A 17025-nucleotide genomic window follows, 5' to 3' on the forward strand; every position below is an offset into this window, starting at 1 on the left:
ACACGACGATAAGCCCAGCTGTGATTACGCCGGCACTTTCTATTGTGTCGTTCCTATTTAGCCGGCCGGCCGGGCTCAGCGGGGCGAGAGCCGCCAGCGGCCCGGCTGTTTGGGCTCGCGAGCAAGCTGGTGAATCAGCACTATGTGTCACCATTCACCAGCCGCCATCGCCCGTCTGATAGGAGCTGGGAGCGGGCGGGCGGGCGGGCGAGGGAGGGAGGATGGAGACACGCAGGTCAGGAAGGGAAAGGGTAAATGTTTTTGGTGGTGGTGGTGAACTATGACCTCTAAAAAAAAAACCTGATTCAAGTCACTTAACGGGAAATGTGTCATTGCTTCTAGTTTTAACAGACAAGGCAATCCCCTTTTTCCCTGTTTATCATGTGTAGGAGTTGTATTGTTACTGCTGATGCTGCTGTCTTGGCCAAATCTCCCAGAATTCCTGGTTAAATAAAGGTTAAATGACCTGAAATCGGGCAAACATCCACCAATATGAACAAAAATCTGCATGTTCAGGAAAATATGAGTTGTATTGCGTTTTTCCCCTTAAACGACTGTTTTCATATCCCTTAAATCAGTTTGATACTACTTACTTAGGTAGAATACTATAAATTCACCTCCATCAAGATGTATGTCTGGCTAGAAAGGGAGGTAATCTGAGTTTAGGTGGGTTTACGCTCCATTAAATCACTACCACTGGCCACAATGAGTCGTTGAATCCCAAATTCACCGGCCACTTCTCTAATTCTTCTTCTTTCCGACTTTTAGAAGAGTAAAGAACCTCGTAATGATGGTTGGTCACCTGCCAAAGTGCCGGGTAAAGTTGAAAAATGTACCTAAATTTACTAGCATCTGACTGGCATGTGATTTCCCATGGATGGACGGATGATTCTTCGATTTGGTAGGATTTTTTTTGGAGCCCGGTAATAACTCAGCAGCACACAGTGGATACAGCAGTGATTTGTGTTTGTGTTTAGACTGAGAGCTTGCAGGCCTCCAGCCTCTCCTCCCCTCAGCGGAGGAGTGTCGGTTTCACGGTCAGGGAGTCTCTCAGCATCCCTCTCTCTCTGACTCCTGATCCAAACAATCCACCAAACGGACTCCCTCCTCCCCCCTACACCCGACTGACATTGGCTGGTATCTCTCAAAACAGACTGGGGCCGGGGGCCAAAGAATTTTCTGACTGTACCGTGTTTCCTGACAAGGACACTGGATTAGATCTTCAACAGAAAAGGACTTGTGAAATATAGCGGGGATGAGTCGCGGTGGAATGTACCGGTACCAATACTAGGATCAGATATCAGGCCGATACCTGGTTAAAATACAGTATTGCTATCAGAGGATTTCCCCAGTATTAAAATCTGAAAGTGAGAGCCTCGTGTAAAAGGTCAACAATGAAAACGATATTAGATCTCTCTCATGGAAAAAAAATATTTTATCTCAAACTAATGGTCTTATTTGTTTACAGTCATTATACCAAGGAATCACAATCAACTTGACAATGATGTGTTCATGTAGCACCATTAAAGGTTAGTACTCTGACTCAGCATTAGCAGTGAAAAAGTGGTACTGGTGTTTTTTTTTTAACCAAGTAGGAATTTGGCCCAGTTAACTTGTGATAACAGTGCTGACAGCATGCCACCGCAGACTTTACAGTGTGAGGACAGACTGTTTATGAAGGAGGTGTGGTCACAAGAATGCTAGGAAATACGGAGTTGACTGCATTCAGGTTCCAGGGTGCAAGTCCCTGTTCAGGCCTCAGTGGTTTTGGGCAGCAGGGCCGCGTAGTGAGTCTGTTCAACTGGAGGACCTGGGTTCAAGGCCCAGTGTCAGCAAGCTCCCACCCTGCTGAAGTGTCCTCGAGCAAGACACTGAATCCCCAACAGCTCCAGAGACGCTGTTTTGTATCTGACCCTGACCTCTGACCTCTGTCCTCCCTGTGGAGGAGAGGGGGGCAAACAGAAAGAGAATAGCAGCTTTGCAGTTGCGTCACAAATCTGCAGGCAACCATGTCTGGCGCCATCGTGGAGGTCTGGCTGTGTGCAAATATTGGCTAAAAACCAGGCTAGAAAAAGAGAGCTAGCTGAAAAAGATTGTGTGGCTGTAGGTCAGTTAAGTAACATTATATGTAAAAGTGTATTTGTTTCCAAATGCAGGTTACTGTGACACAGTAAACTGTCTTGTCTTTAGCCCTAGTCTCTACTCCAAAACACTCTGAGTTGTAGCTTGAGAAGAGTCAGCTCAGTTAACCTGAACAAACTGTTCGGCAAACACACTGATGTTAATGTGAACATGCTAACGCTAGCTGCTGCTAGATACGTTAGCTAGTGTGCTAATCAGATGTGTTAACAACAAGACAGTGATGGTTAGCTGACTAGATAACAGGTTAGCTAGCTAACAAGCTGACATTATCAATACAAAATCAGTCAGGTGTATCGTGATGAAATTATTTCTCAGTCAAAAACAGCACAGAAATTAGCGATGTCTGTTACTTTTTGGAACACAGTTGGAAAAACAATTATCTGTGCTATTTGCTGTTGACCTCCACTATGGCTGCCACAGATTGTCACGCCCTCTGTTTCCCTATGGTGATGAACAAATTGTCACATTACTCATATTCATTTGGTTCTAGTAGAACATGAAATGTTCCAGTCAAGACCTCAGTGTTATACAGATAGTTTTACTGAGGAACTTACTTCTTGTCAAGCCTTCGCTGACTGGACAGACAGCAGATTAGTCAGTGTGTTTGTGAAGGTGAACACAATGAGATATCCACCGTTTGATAAAATGCAACAGCTCATGATACTGGAATTATACGGTCTCATTTGAACAATTGCGTCAAAAATAAGTTATACATACATAAATGTAGCTCTACAAACATGTAGCTCAGGTTAGATTTTTTTTTATTATTTAAATGATAGAAAGCATGCAAAGGTTAATATTCATTTTGCTTTGTGTGAGAGCTTTCATCCTCTGTTGACAAAGGTAGTAAGACTATCAACTGATCAACAACCCTATCAACCCCATATATATATATATATATGAAAATCCTATATAAATCTTATAAATCTCTCAGCTAAAATCTTACTTAATGCACCTTTAATGCTGAGTATCTTGAAACAACTCTAAATGCAGTTGCAACCTTAGAATCCTGAGTTGACCACTTACTCTGATAAATTGTTTATTAGCCTGAAAGTAAAGCACATTATTAGTGATTTCTGACATTATCTGCTACCCTAACTACTTTTTTCACCAAACTGTGACATTTTCAATGATGGAATCGTCTTTTATTGTGGGAAATTTTGAGAAAGGAGCATCAAGTAACAACAATTTTCTTCATCCAGGTTATATACATGTATATTTGCATTTGAAATCAAACTCTATTAACATTGAGACTGACAGCAGCCTGGTGTTTACGTCTTGTTACTTTCTCTACAGTCATACAGTCCCAGGCCCCAACAGCCCAAACACTAGATTACATCAAGGACGCAGGGCAGGACAATAACTCCGCCCCCTCGTCTCAAATCCCCCCCCCCCCCTGTAATCCCCAAGGAAATCTCCTACTCCAGCACAAGGTGGAGTGTGTGTGTGTGTGTGTGTGTGTGTGTGTGTCACTGAGCTCTGTGTTCATATGAGAAAGGAGGGGCTCTGAGTCATGGAAGTGCTAGATTCCTCACGGCACTCACCTCTGTCGGACCGGTGTTAGAGAGTTATGGTGTTAAAGTGCGTCTGTCTTCTATCCTTGGAAGTGTTTTTGAAGGAATGTACAGTGGAGAAGTTAAGTGGAATCGGCCTTTTTAAACCAACGGTGTCTTTCCCACTTCTTTGAAAGAGAGGATTGTCCAGATTTTTTTTTTGCCTTGAGCCCTGCAACAACTTTTTTTTTTTTAAAGTTTCAAATAGTTGGTAAGTCAAGTTTCTTTTTTGCACTTTCTGTTGTTGTATTCCTACCTGTTTTGAACTGACAATCCAGTTTCTTCTACTTCCATCCATTTTATTAAGAGACACGGACAGACACAAGTCGGTTTGTTTGCGTAGAGATTTGCGCCTTGACTTGACGAGTTAGTTTTCTCAGTCTGGGCCGCTGTCTGTCCGTTACACCTGCTGCTTTAGATGAAACTTTAAGGGTCGCTGTGCGGAAATTGCGTCACGCATCGGATGCTTGTTGCCATTCGGTCTTTATCACAGATATTATTACACAGATACAGATTATACAGATATAAGACTTAGCAAACTTTGTATCTTCTTTTAAGACACAACTGAAAACTTAATAGACTCACATTTAACTGATCAGTCCCTTTTTTCTCAATTTTGTAATATTTGTCTATTTTGTTTGTTTTGTTTTGGATTTAATGAATTTCTTTACTTCAGCTGATTCATAATATCTTTGTTTTGTTTCTTTTATTTTACTGCACGTCTTTAACTTTATCAAGACAAGTACTGTACACAAACTATCACTGCCTCTCTTGTTGACTGGTTCACTCACAACCATCTTTGCTGCAGTTTTATGGTTATGGTTTTCATTGAATAAGCGAAACAAGTCTCTTATTTCCCGGGGAGTAACTGTGGCGTCTCGCTCTCCCCGTCTCCTCCCCTGTGGAATATCTGTGACAGAGCAGCTGTGTCCCCTGACAATAGACCCTCACGCTTTACAATGGACATTTGCATTTCCATTGTGGAGACGCTTGTTTGGAGGCTGCAACGTAACTCTCTCACTTTATCAGTCTGTCTCTGTCTCTCTGTTTCTGCATCTCATGGGCAGAGAGTTAAAGTAATAATCTGTGGCATGTTCACATAAATAAATGTTTGGTACTCTCCATCACTGACTGATCTATGTAGCCATTTAGTTGCCATTTAGTTTCTAGTAAAGGAGGTAGGGGGAAAAAGGTAAAAAAAGAGGTATAAAAGCAGAAAAAGGGAGGCACACTTCCTTTATTCCACTACACTGACTTGCAGGTCTCTCTCAAAGCAAAGCGCTAGGACTTCTGGGAGATGGCCAACATAGATGTCCCACTTCGGGCGAGGGGTATGGCAGGGAAAAATACCTCCCTGCATTCCTCCGGCTAAAGAATGCGCCGTCTCCGTCGAGGGCCGGCGGGGTTAAGGTTTCAGTATGAGAGCCTGGACTTCAGTCTGACAGTGATGGTTCAACTTGGTGCAACATTTCAGCTTGTAGGACTCAAGACAGAAAACATCTCAAATAGTTGCATTTTGGAATAAAGTTGCAGCACATCAAAAAGGGAAAAGATTTGTAAATGTCCAAAACACTTTATACACTATTTACCTGTAGTTCATCATTCAGTATCTCCAAAATATAGAGGATTCAGTCTATAAAGGTGTCATTGTTTTTTCTCACCTTGATTATAATAATGCCCTCCTTACTGCCTTAAAAGAGTGGACATATCACACCTGTATTGACAACTTTGCATTGATTTTACATTTTTTTGACTAGTTTTTACGGCACTAAATGACTTAGCGCCTCCATGCATATCAGAATGCCTGAAGAAATATGTTCAAAGTCGCTGTTTGAGATCATCAGATGCCGGTTTACTTAACATTCCTACTGTAAAGCAATATCAAAAGTGGAGAGGCTGATTTTTTTTTGTTTAAGTTTTTTTGCTCCAAAGATTTGGAGCAGTCTCCCTCTTCAGATTCGTCAGGCTTCTTCTGTAAATAGTTTTAAAACTCAGTTGAAAACACACTTTTTATTAAGCTGGCATTTGCATAAAATCTAGAATATTTTTTTACCATCATCGTTTTTATTCTGCACTTAATTTCGCTCTTTTATTGTTTCCTTGTTTGTTTTTTAGTTGAGTTGCATGTCATGAATGAATGGTGCTATATAATTAATGTAAAGCTTTTATCACTAACAGCTTTCAACCTACAGTAAGAATTGAGTTACCTGGTATCCTCCAGGTGCATTATTTATTTTTATTTTGTACCATGGATGACTTTGTAAGATTAGGTGGATATTTAATTTTGGTGTGAATCTTCATTTCCACATTTAAGCAACATGTTTAAACCTGCGCAAACACACAAATGCTTAAACCTCACCTGCACAAACTGTTTCTCTTCTTTCTGTGTTTCCTCACCGGGTTTTATCCCTTTATCTCTGTTCAGATAAATAAATTAAGCTAATGAGTGGGGAGCAGGGGGTTTCCTCCCAGCCTGTGGACTGGACTCATTTTTCTAATGGGAAAAGCTAAGAGGTTAAGCTCCGTCTGCAGCATGTTTGTCCTGGGCCATATGGCTGTGGAAGATCCCCGTCTCTCTCTCTTTATGTCCCTCCTCGGTGTGCTGGGTGGGACAGCGGGTAGAGAGCCTGTCCTGTAAGTGAGGGGTCACAGGTTCGAGCTCTGCAACAACCAATGCAAATTGTCCTTGAGCAAGGCACTAAACGCCTGCAACTTAACATGTTTCAGTTTGACTTTGACTTTTAGCTTTTTATTCTGCTGCTATTTTGCTATTTTCCTAACCTTTGAAATACTCTAACTCATATGAGTGACCTCAAACTTGCCACACAAATCATTTTTTTTCTGATTGGCCAAAAGGAGGCACTATAAATAGAGGTCAAAATTTTAAACTTGAATGTGATTTCTCAGACACCAGACTGGTCCGATTTTGACGAAACTCAGAGGAAAGGATGCATGTCGGCACTGTGTTCTGGTGTTTAAAAAATAACTAAAATGTCCAACTTTGAAATACTGTAACTGCTACATTACTGGTCTGATTTTGATTAAACTTGTTACTGATCAACAACCCTATCATCTGGCCCAAGTGGTGCATGGGCGACGACATGTTTACTTATTTACTAGTAGAGTGAGCTCCCTGTACTGTTTTGCCATTTATTTAGGCAATAGGTAGGACAGCATTGTCATATATGGATTCAGAGGTCGCGGTTTTAACCATTACACCGTCACTGGGCTTATCCACTGTGGAAAAGCACTCAGTAAAGTGCATTCTTGATTTGTCAGAGAATGGGAATAATGGAAAAATATTAAACTTAAGTAGTGTAAAAAAAAATCAGTGCTGGGGTTGCTTTACTTTGGTGCCAGAGGTAGGTGGTCTACCCACATGGAGAGGATTTACAAGAATCTAACAAAATTGCCTTTCATATGTCACTTTCAACTTTAAAGCCACCCATGTATGTGAGGCTTTACAAAAATCTACTATTAATTTTGTATGAACCTTATAAGTTATATGGGTTTATAAGTTTTGTAAAAATGAAAGCAGCCACTTTCACACTATAAAACCTATAGATCTCAAATATAAACACAAAACATATACAAATCAGAGAAGGCAGACCTTATCTAATTTTTATAAAACCCTTTTTGTATGGGTAACCCACCGCACCTGGGAACCATACTCCATGTCTTCTTTTGCAGAGGCAGTGCTGCTTGTGTTTCTGATCCGGTACCCACGGAAATGATTGAAGGCAGATTTGGCGAGCCTGGTGGGACTTATTTCCTGGATTTCTTGGAGATTAGGCCTTTCAGTGCTTTGTTAGCTAGAGCCCGCTTAATCATGGTTTAGGAAATAAGATCAGTGTACAGTTTTAACTCAAAACAGGGATGTCGACCCGGGCCACTCAGCACGGTGATTCATATCGTTCCCCTCTGCTGTTTACAATGTAGGCATTTAGCTGAAGCTGCTATCCAGAGCGACTGACAATGTGCACATGGCTGTTGATGGAAACATGTTGGCTGTTGTGGGGATCGAACCTGATACCTCTCGGTTACGGGACGGTCTCTCTAACCATGAGGCTTATAGTGCATAGGAGATAAGTGTGAGTGTCTGTGTATTCCAATATAGGAATATTACAGGAAAACAGTAATATTGTTATCCTGTAGTCAGTGGTGTAAAAATGAATGATAAATCTGCAATTCAAGGTCTGGAAAAGTATTTTACTTGAAAAATATGATTGAATATTGGCCTACTACCTAATAAAGTAAAATAAAGTTCATTTTACCTTTATGTTAATACAGACTTGGGACGTTATTTGGGGGTTATGTGACCAAAGTAACTGAGATATAATCCATTATTCTCCATTAGAGATTGCTAATATCCTTCTAGGTGTGAAAAAGGCAGAAAAATTCACAGGTGATTTCACTGATTAGTTCTCGTTCTCTGGTTGAAGGGGTGTAAATCAGTGAAATTAGCTGCTGTAGTGTTTGGTTGGAATGAAAACCTGCAGACTCTTGACACTCCATGGCACACGGTTGCAAATCCCTGCTTTAAAAAAGAACAATAATTTGTTTTTTTTGTTATCCATCATTGTGTTTAGAGCAGGTGCCGCTTTCTTCACATCGCTTTGAAACAAAATCCAATTACCGTTTGATGCCGATGTATTTTCCTCCTCCTCCTTTTCCTCCTCATTTGCCGCTCAGGAAGGGGAAAATGGTTGACATCGTATCGCCCCGCACAATGCCATCAGAAAATGAGGTTCATGTGGCCAGGAGCTTTCTCACCAAGATTTTGCGAAGCTCTATGAGGTACAACGGGACGGAAATGTCGACCCCAGATCTTCCCCGTTTGGTGTTAGTGTTTGGTGTTAGTGTTTGGTGTTTGGTGAACCCCAGTGCTCTTTAGTCATCGATTTCGTCCATCCTGCTCTGTGCTCCCCTGACCACTTCTCAGTGTGACCCTTGGTGTAGCTGTGCTCCTTAGGTGAACATGTGAGGTTAGATGGTAAATCAGTACTGTGTGTGTGCAAGTGTATCCTGAAGCTTGGAGTTTGTGGTAGTTTTTTGTCCTAAAGTTGATTCTGAGCTTGTGTCATCCTGTTTGTTGGTTTTTGTTGTCATTTTCAGTTCATGTGAGGTTTAACTTTAGTGCTTGTTTTCTAGTTTTCTAGTCTCTAGTTTCATATTTTGTGCTGAATTGAGTTGTATAACTGAATAAATATGTACACTTCTTCTTCTTTCCAACATGCTTTCCAGGAAGAACCGCTTCAAGGGGTATGTGTGAGTGTGTATGAGGTGGATCGTACAGTAATTACACCACTGATTGATTGATCGATTGACTGATTGATTGATAAGACACTGCAAAGTCCAAATCAGTGTTTGTGTTGTGGTTTTGAGCAATGTCAGTATTCTGTTTTCTAGGAGGAATCTTTTCTGTATGGATGGTCTGGAAAAGTATGGGGAATGAATTTGATCATCTCCTATAATTCCAATATTTTCACCAATACCAAATTTGATCTTAGTAAGAGACTGTTCCAATGGTGAATATTTCAATTTGGAATGTGCCTCTTCAGCTGAAAACATTGCTTTGGTTGTTTGGGTCGTCGTTTTTCTGGACAAACAACCCAATCAACTGAAATATAATGTTTTTAACTAAAAAAGATAAGGTCAAAGATACAGATAATAGAATATAAAGAGTTTTTATTGGAGAATTGTTGCACCTCCTCATCTTATTGCTTAAGTATGAATATTTATTTAAGGTCACATACCTCATTCCTGGTTGTTTGATAATCACTGCACTGTAGAACTATGGGAACAGAAATTGTGCTCAAAGTGGGGCCCTTGAGGAAATTTTGGGGGTCCCCAACAACATGAGAATGAGATTGTAATTATTGCACAATGAAAAAATGTATGAATTAAGCCATATTTTGTATACGTGTCAACCTACAGTGGTACAATTCTATACCAAATCCTATCTAACCACCAAAAAATCTTCTCAGACAAGGGTCAGTTGGACAAAATCTTATTAAAATACCCTGCTATTGTGAATCTATAATGCTCCCCCAAACACTCCCTTGCTGTTCTGTAACATATTTCCCTGCTGTTCTCCTCTACAGAAAGAATGATCCGGTCTCGCGGCCCCACTCCTGGCACTCCTCCAAGCTGACAGAAGAGGAGTCAGAGCCCGCCGGGAGAGAGGCCACCCCAGCACCCGTCTGGCAGCCAAAACATGAAGCAAGGTGAGACTCGGATCTTAGCTTAGCTTATCAACAGCTACTTTGAGAATTGCACTAGCTAATGTGCTCTTTAGAATAGAAAAGAGCCTAGGTGATACCGTGCTGTAGTGGCTAGTAGAGTGGACAAACCTACAATGTTCATTTCCCACGGTGTCTATTCTCAGAATCTAGATACATAATATGGACACATTTCACACATTTTAACACATTGAAGATCATCAATTCAAGTTTTTTTATCTGCCATTATTTACCAGGTCCAAAGAATTGTCCAGCCAAGGAGACCAGAGTAACCTGCGTCAGCTATCCAGCCAGTTCAGCTCAGTGAATAACATGGAGAGAATGGAGCGTCCCTCTCATCCCTACCCACCAGGCCGCCTCTCCCCCACTAAATACACCAGTAGCACCGAACCTCTCTCTGGAGGAGGAGGCAAAAGAGAGTCCGGGTTCAGCTGTTTCTCCAGCGGCTCCAGCCCTCCTGTTCCTGACCCTTGCCTGTCTAATAGGAAGGGCACCAGTACTGAAAACATTTTCTTCAAGGGCCTGCAGAGCGAGGGCCACAGGCAGGGCGAGCGCCCCAGGTACCTCCAGCCGTCGCTGGGGAACGGAGGCTGGGAGGGGCCCCGGGTGGAGGAGCAGCCCGCCTCTCGGGTCCCTGGTGCAGGCAGGCCCAGCGCTGGCCCAGTGTGGCAGGTGCCAGAGAAGAAAAAGTCCCAGTCTCCTCCTCCTCCACCTCCTCCCCTGCGTAGTGACAGTTTTGCCGCTACTAAGGTGTTCCCTTACCCTGAAGGGCCTGCTGGTCAAACAAAGAGCCATGGTAGAGCAGTGGATAGACTGAATGAAGCTAATGACCAGAATGCTCTCAAATCCCACCATACCGTTCCCCACCAGGAGAAAAGCTCTGAGACCAGACGTAGCTTGAACCCCCTTCAAACCAAAGACTTCCTCCACCCCAGTGTGGCGGCCGACCACAACCACAACCAGCTGCACCCCAACAAACTCTTCTCTCTGTCCAGCAATGATGTTAGACAGACCCAGTCTCAATTCGCCTATCTGCCCAACCACCAGAGGCAGTATAGTGACGAAAGCCCCTTCTACCTGCAGACCAGGTCAGCTCCTCCAACCAAGCCTCAGAGCGTGGGAAGCTACTATCGCAGCCTCCAGGATCTCCCCACCAATGCCTCCAGCCGCAAACAGGCAGTCAGGCACTCTACGGCATCCACGACGGGCGCTGCAGTGAACCCAAACTTGGAGAATGGGGGCCACACCAGATACTACTGCATTGCAGCCAAGCAGCCAGGCCAGGCAGCTGAGAACCAGGCCAGGCAGGGCAAGGCAGAGGGCCGCAGGGGGGAATCAGAGAAACCCCACTGGGTGAACAGCAATGACCGAAGCTTCGTAAGTTCCCTGAGGACCAATAATAAGACAAAGTACTCTCTACCTCAGTCCCAGCTGCCTTATGTAGACAGTAAGGAGCGCAACGGCCATTCTCAGTTGGGGAACGGTCTACTATACGAGCACCCAGCCTCTGAACTGTCTGCATCTGTTCAGAGCAGCAGCCCAGAGGACGGCACAAAGAGAGGCGAGGGACATTTGAATGACATCAAAAGACACTCCCCAACTCATCACAGTAATGAGCATAAGGTCAGTCTTCCGAGGCACCAGGACCCATGGGTGCCCCAAGAAGACCACCGAATATCCCCGCTGAAGACGCCCCTGCTCCACTCTCTGACGCAGGAGAGTCGCAGCCTGGCTGAGAGGCAACCGGCCGCTAACAACTCCAGCAGCATTTCCACCCAGGATACAGGAGATGCCATGGCTACCAGTGCTGGAAAAGCGGGTCGGCGGAGCGACCGCTATGCCACCGCCCTCCGCAATGAGATCCAGCAGAAGCGTGCGCAGCTGCAGAAGAGCCGCAGCGCTGCCACCCTGACTTGCAGTGCTGAGGAAGAGGAGGCAGAGGAATGGAGGTCCATGGAGACCTCCATGTCTTCTGGTGGCTCCTTCTCCAACACCTACAAGGACCACCTGAAGGAGGCGCAGGCCAGGGTCCTCCAGGCCACCTCCTTTCAGAGACGAGACCTAGAACCCCTCGGAGCAGAGGCCCCGGCAGTAAAACCCTCCAACGGCCACCTCTCCCGCATCGGAGGCCGTAAGCGCTTCCCCCTGGCCAAGAGGATGCACTCTTTCTCAGAGCCGGACAAGATAGACAAGGTGGGAGTGGAGGGGGAGCCTCACACAGGTTCCTTTGGAGAGCGGAGGAAGTTCTTTGAGGCCAAACCGGCCTTTTCCAGACCCATGCCCAAGCCCGGTCAACCAAGCTCGGGCTCAGACCTTGGTGAGGCAGGCAAGCCCAAAGTGAGAGCTCTCTCTGGAGAACCTCAGAAGGCTCACCCAGGCTCAGACCCCAACCACCTTAGCCCTGGGCATAAGCAGGTCTTGCTAGAGCAACAGAGGCTGGGGACCTTCGCTGAGTACCAGGCCACCTGGAGCAAACAGAGGAAGCCGTCGGAGGCAAAGACACAAGGGAGGTATCACTCAGCAGAGAACATCTTGGATGCAGACGCAGAGGAGAAGGCTGTCTGCATCCACGAAAGATCCAGATCTTCTCCCTCTGCAGACTTCTATGCACAGGTGAGCCCATGTGCATATTTATAGCTTAATACTGAACGATTAGAGAAGAGGATTACAGTAGTAATCATTACATTAGTTTTTCAGAAAAATAGATTGCCATTTTGTTGTAATCGCAGCAGAATGATGAACGGCATACTGAGTCTTCTTATTATTAGTTTCTGTTGCATCTTTTAGTATTTTGCACTTTAAATTAGGCAGTATTCAAAGAAATATGAAGCTGTGACTATTCTTTCCCAAGATGTATGTGCAGAATTTTGCGAAGAAACCCTTAACTTTTCCTTTCTTTTCCAGAGCATTCCTGAGCCTTGGAGAGACCCTGTTCATAACCCGTACATGGAGCTAAGACAGGGCCAACAGAGCAGTTACACTACCAGGTGAGATTAAGGTTTTGTGTATTTGCACATATAAACAATAAGAAATATAGTGTATGCACATCCAAAAAAAGTAGACTAGCTTCTAGGTAGTACACCATGAATCACCAAAGAGAAAGAAAAGAAAATACCTGCACACTGGAATGATGCTCCGCTAGTGTTATATATAAGACATGAAGAAGAAGAAATCCAAATCATGTGGGTGAGACGATGAAATCCTAAGGGGCTTATAAAAACATCTCACTCCAAGAGAAAATAAACAAATAAAATCATAACAAACCAAAAATGATGCAAACAAAAAAAACAAGCGAAATGGACAGCGGAATAAGCAAATTATCAAACTACCCCAACTCTTTAATGTTGAGTTATTTTGCTTTGAACACTCAGTAGCTATTTACCCAATGAAAGCGTCAGTTGCCTGTCAAAATGAAGGGTCGCGGGGGGGAGGTCTGGAGGTTAAAGAGTTCGTCCGGTAAAAGAAAGGTCACAGGTTTGATCCCTGCACTTTCCAATGTGTCCATCAACACCTACGTGTCCTTTAGCAAAACCCTGAACCCCTACCTGCTCGCTCAGTGTGTACGTTGCTCTGGAACGTCAGCTAAATGCCTATGATGTTTAATGTAAATGTGGAATGTAGTCGGTTGGTGAGAGGTTGGTTTTCTGAGCAGAAAGAGAGCAGGTCTCAGTTTTCCTGGGCTGAAACGATATGATCTCTCTCTGTCATATTAGATCTCTTTCCAACATTGTCTCCTTTTGTTGGAGCTCATGTTGAGGCGAACGGTATCTCTAGGACGCTGTTATTCCCACTGACATACGCGGTAAAACTACACCCCGATTTACATAAGTGTGTGCGTAATAAGTGTGAGTTATGGCGGGTGGGGAGCATATCACTTTGTCTTTTGGGCCGGTGTTGAGTACTGTATGTGATCCTTTTCATGGTAAAATGGTGAAATTAATCCTAGAACAGCATTCGTCCCCTCTCAAGAGGAAATTCGAGCAACACTTTCAGCACTGAGAGCAAGAATTTCATTTCGGCATGCGTTGCACTAATAAATCTTTGCTCTTGACAATACAAATGTTGCTTGAATTTCCTCTCAGTGTTACTTGCCTATTCCATGCACCTTGTTAGTAGGTGAAGTTGTGCCAGAATATCATCTCAGCCATTTTAAACACTCTCCACCAGTCACCAGCCAAAAGTAAATTGTTGGTTGTGGCTACTCTACTAGCCACTTTGGCAAGTAACCAGCCATCATCTGGAGGCCCTATTCTACTCTAAACTTCTACTTGTCTGGTAAAATTGTGAAAGTGTCTGGTGAATTTTCAGATTTCAATGCCACTGTGGCATATGGACAAAACAAAGTTAGTCTCCTGCCCTGGTTGTGCTTCTCAGATGATCAGTATCAGATTCTTGTGTTTTTGATTTAGTCTCCATCTTTGTTGCTCAGCGCTGATTGCTGCGGTGTTTCCGCACTGCACTTCCCAGAGATCACCTGTCAATCAAACAGAGTGGGCGGAGCTTGGATGCCCTGATGATGAAGTTTGAGTTTCTGTAGGCGGCGCTCTTTTCTTTGTCTGTTCAGCCATGGTGGCTATGGCTGCTCATGCTAACTACCCAGTTCTTCTGTTTAACAAACTGGAAACGTAAAACGCATCACTTTCAGAGGAGTGTGACAGAGGATTTTTCCCAGGAAAGAGCTACCAGACATCAGGTGTTTAGAACAGACAATGGAAAAGCTTTCATGAACTAGATATAGGTTGGATCACTGTTGTGTGTCTTATATCAGTTGGAGATAGACAGCTGCAAAACAGACATTTATTTATAAGAAAATGTCACAGATCATTACTTGAAAGCATCCTGGCTCTGTCTCTGGCTCAGGTGTAATCCAATCTGTCTCTTTGGCTTTCACACTCGTGGCTCAGGTTGCCTGGACTGTAACACACACTCACTCTTACCCAGGCAACGCTCCTCTAAAGCCTCTTACCTAGTCAAGGCAATAGGTATAGCCGCTAATGGGGTCCAAATAAACCCATAGGTTAGTGGAGAATAGCAGTGCTTTCACTATGTACGCACATGAATGTCAAGGTGCGTTCGTTTATTTGTGTATTGTTCCAAAAGTGACACCTATTCTTACAAAATGAATTCAGTTAATCAAGAGATTAATAGATGGTGTAAAATAGTTCTGTCTTCTGTCTGAGGATTGAATCATCTGACCCTGAAGACGACTTTGGTAGCCTCAACACGTAGGTCGCAGTAAGGATTTTAATGAGATGAGCCCTAATTAAATAAATGCTTTTTAACTCAACACCCCTCGTGAGTGCCTTGGACTTTCTCATTTTTTACTCTGATCCTTTCCCAAAGAACACCAATGGAGGTAAAACCAAACACCCAAGAAACACTTTCGCATTGTTGTTCTCTTTTTTGACAAGCATAGAATCATCTGTGGTTTTTAAAATACTGACTAATGAATTTATAGGTGGCAAAATTTTGCCAAAATGGACTTTGAGAGTTGTGGAATAAAACCCTCTGATGTTTTTTTTACTGAAACCACCAACGTGACTGTGTTGGAATAACATGAAGCTGACTTGTTTTTCTTCTTGGGGGAAACTTCTTGAGCAAGCTGTGGTTAGGTCGGCCAGGAAAATCACTTCTGACCAAACTCCTGTTCTCTTTATGGAGTATGAGTTGATGCCATCAGGAAGAAGATATAAGCTTTCCAACTGTAAGCTGAATAGATACAAGCTCCTCCTGGTTCCTACTACTGAACAAGGAGACCGCATGCATGGACACAAGAACTTTTGTCACTGGAACTTGTATTTTCTGTGAATTTATATGTTTGTTTTTAAAAAAAATGTATTTATATTGTTCCCAGCAAAACATTTCACGGAGAGTGACATGCAGGAGGCAGCCATGTTCACAAAATTTCCACAATGTCATAATACAGAACGGTAAAAATACATTTTAAACAACTGAACTGATATCAGAAAGATATCTATGTCCTGATTTCTCAAAACGATGCAGGTAACGGCCACAGACGTCATTTCACCTTTCATTATGGTGCCATATTTGCACAGGTTTTCAACGTTTGAGCAGGTCGTCATAACATCTAGTCAATGTCAAAATGTTTGCTGGGTTGTCTTTTATGTTTGTACTGTGGGCAGCAGTGCTTTTTTCCCTTTCCAAGACCTTTTTCCCCTCAGGGACTAATGAAGTTTGTCTTTTTCTTATCCCTTCTCGTCTTGCAGGGGAAAGATAGAGAGCAGGGTGCGACACCAGCCGGGCCAGTCTGACCACTGCCCACAGCCGGCCCTGTTGGTTCCCAGGAGCGACACCCAGGGCAGGGATGGCCCGGTCCCAGGCCTCCCTGACCACAGAACCAAACCAGACGCTGCCAGCCCCTCCCACACCACGCTCCCCCCGGGCCCTCCCAGCTACAGCCCCGGCCCTGCTTCCCAGCACCCGGCCCAGCCTCCCCAGACCAAGGGCCTCCTGCCGCCGCCCAGGCCCCATTTAGGCCCAGAAACCACATCCTCCTCCAAGGAATTCCTCCCTGGCGCCCAGGCAGAGCCGGCGGCGCTCCAGCCCCTGTCCGGCTCCGGCCCCCAGCCAGACACCCAGCGCCATGCGCCCGCTGCCCAGGGCTGCGGCTCCTCGGCGGGCCCCGCCCCGGCCGGCTCCCCTCGCCTCGGCAGGACGTCCGGACCAGACATGAGTAAAGGAGGTGCGGAAAGAGAGGAGTCTTCGTCCCCTCTCTCCTCCAGGACGACCGCTCTGCCCATTCCCTTGGCGGACAGAGTGCGCTCTCCCTCTCCGCAGTTCGCGCCCCTGAGGCTGACCGACAAGCCGCCGGCCGTGTCCGTGCAGGATGCCTCCCCGTCCAGGTAAGCAGCTTAGCCGAAGCACTTCAGGTCCGCTCTCTCTCTCTCTCCTCGCCTTACCTCCCCTCGCCTATTACCCTCATCATTACGTAAGGCTTTTCCCTGCTGTACTAGTGGAAGAGGCTTTAAATACCAGCTTTAGCTTAGCTTTATTTATTTTAAGTGATAAACCATAGAAGCGGAATGATTTTAAAAAAGACTCGATGAGAAAATACGATGTAAAACACA

The 17025-nt window shown here is 44.4% G+C and overlaps 1 protein-coding gene across 1 annotated transcript in view; it reads left to right on the forward strand.

Moving 5' to 3' along the window:
- Positions 1–17025, forward strand: part of LOC139647213 (protein Shroom2-like) — a 36195-nt gene that overhangs the window by 12443 nt on the left and 6727 nt on the right. The window contains 4 exon segments of the mRNA XM_071523078.1: positions 9800–9922; positions 10174–12550; positions 12842–12924; positions 16165–16800. Coding sequence (XP_071379179.1) covers positions 9800–9922; positions 10174–12550; positions 12842–12924; positions 16165–16800 — 3219 coding nt within the window.

This window comes from Centroberyx affinis, unplaced genomic scaffold, assembly GCF_046629955.1.
Source record: "Centroberyx affinis isolate AG114_WGS23_722 - 3 ecotype Tasmania unplaced genomic scaffold, CSIRO-AGI_Caff_v1 ptg001062l_1, whole genome shotgun sequence".
Classification (NCBI taxonomy): domain Eukaryota; kingdom Metazoa; phylum Chordata; class Actinopteri; order Beryciformes; family Berycidae; genus Centroberyx; species Centroberyx affinis.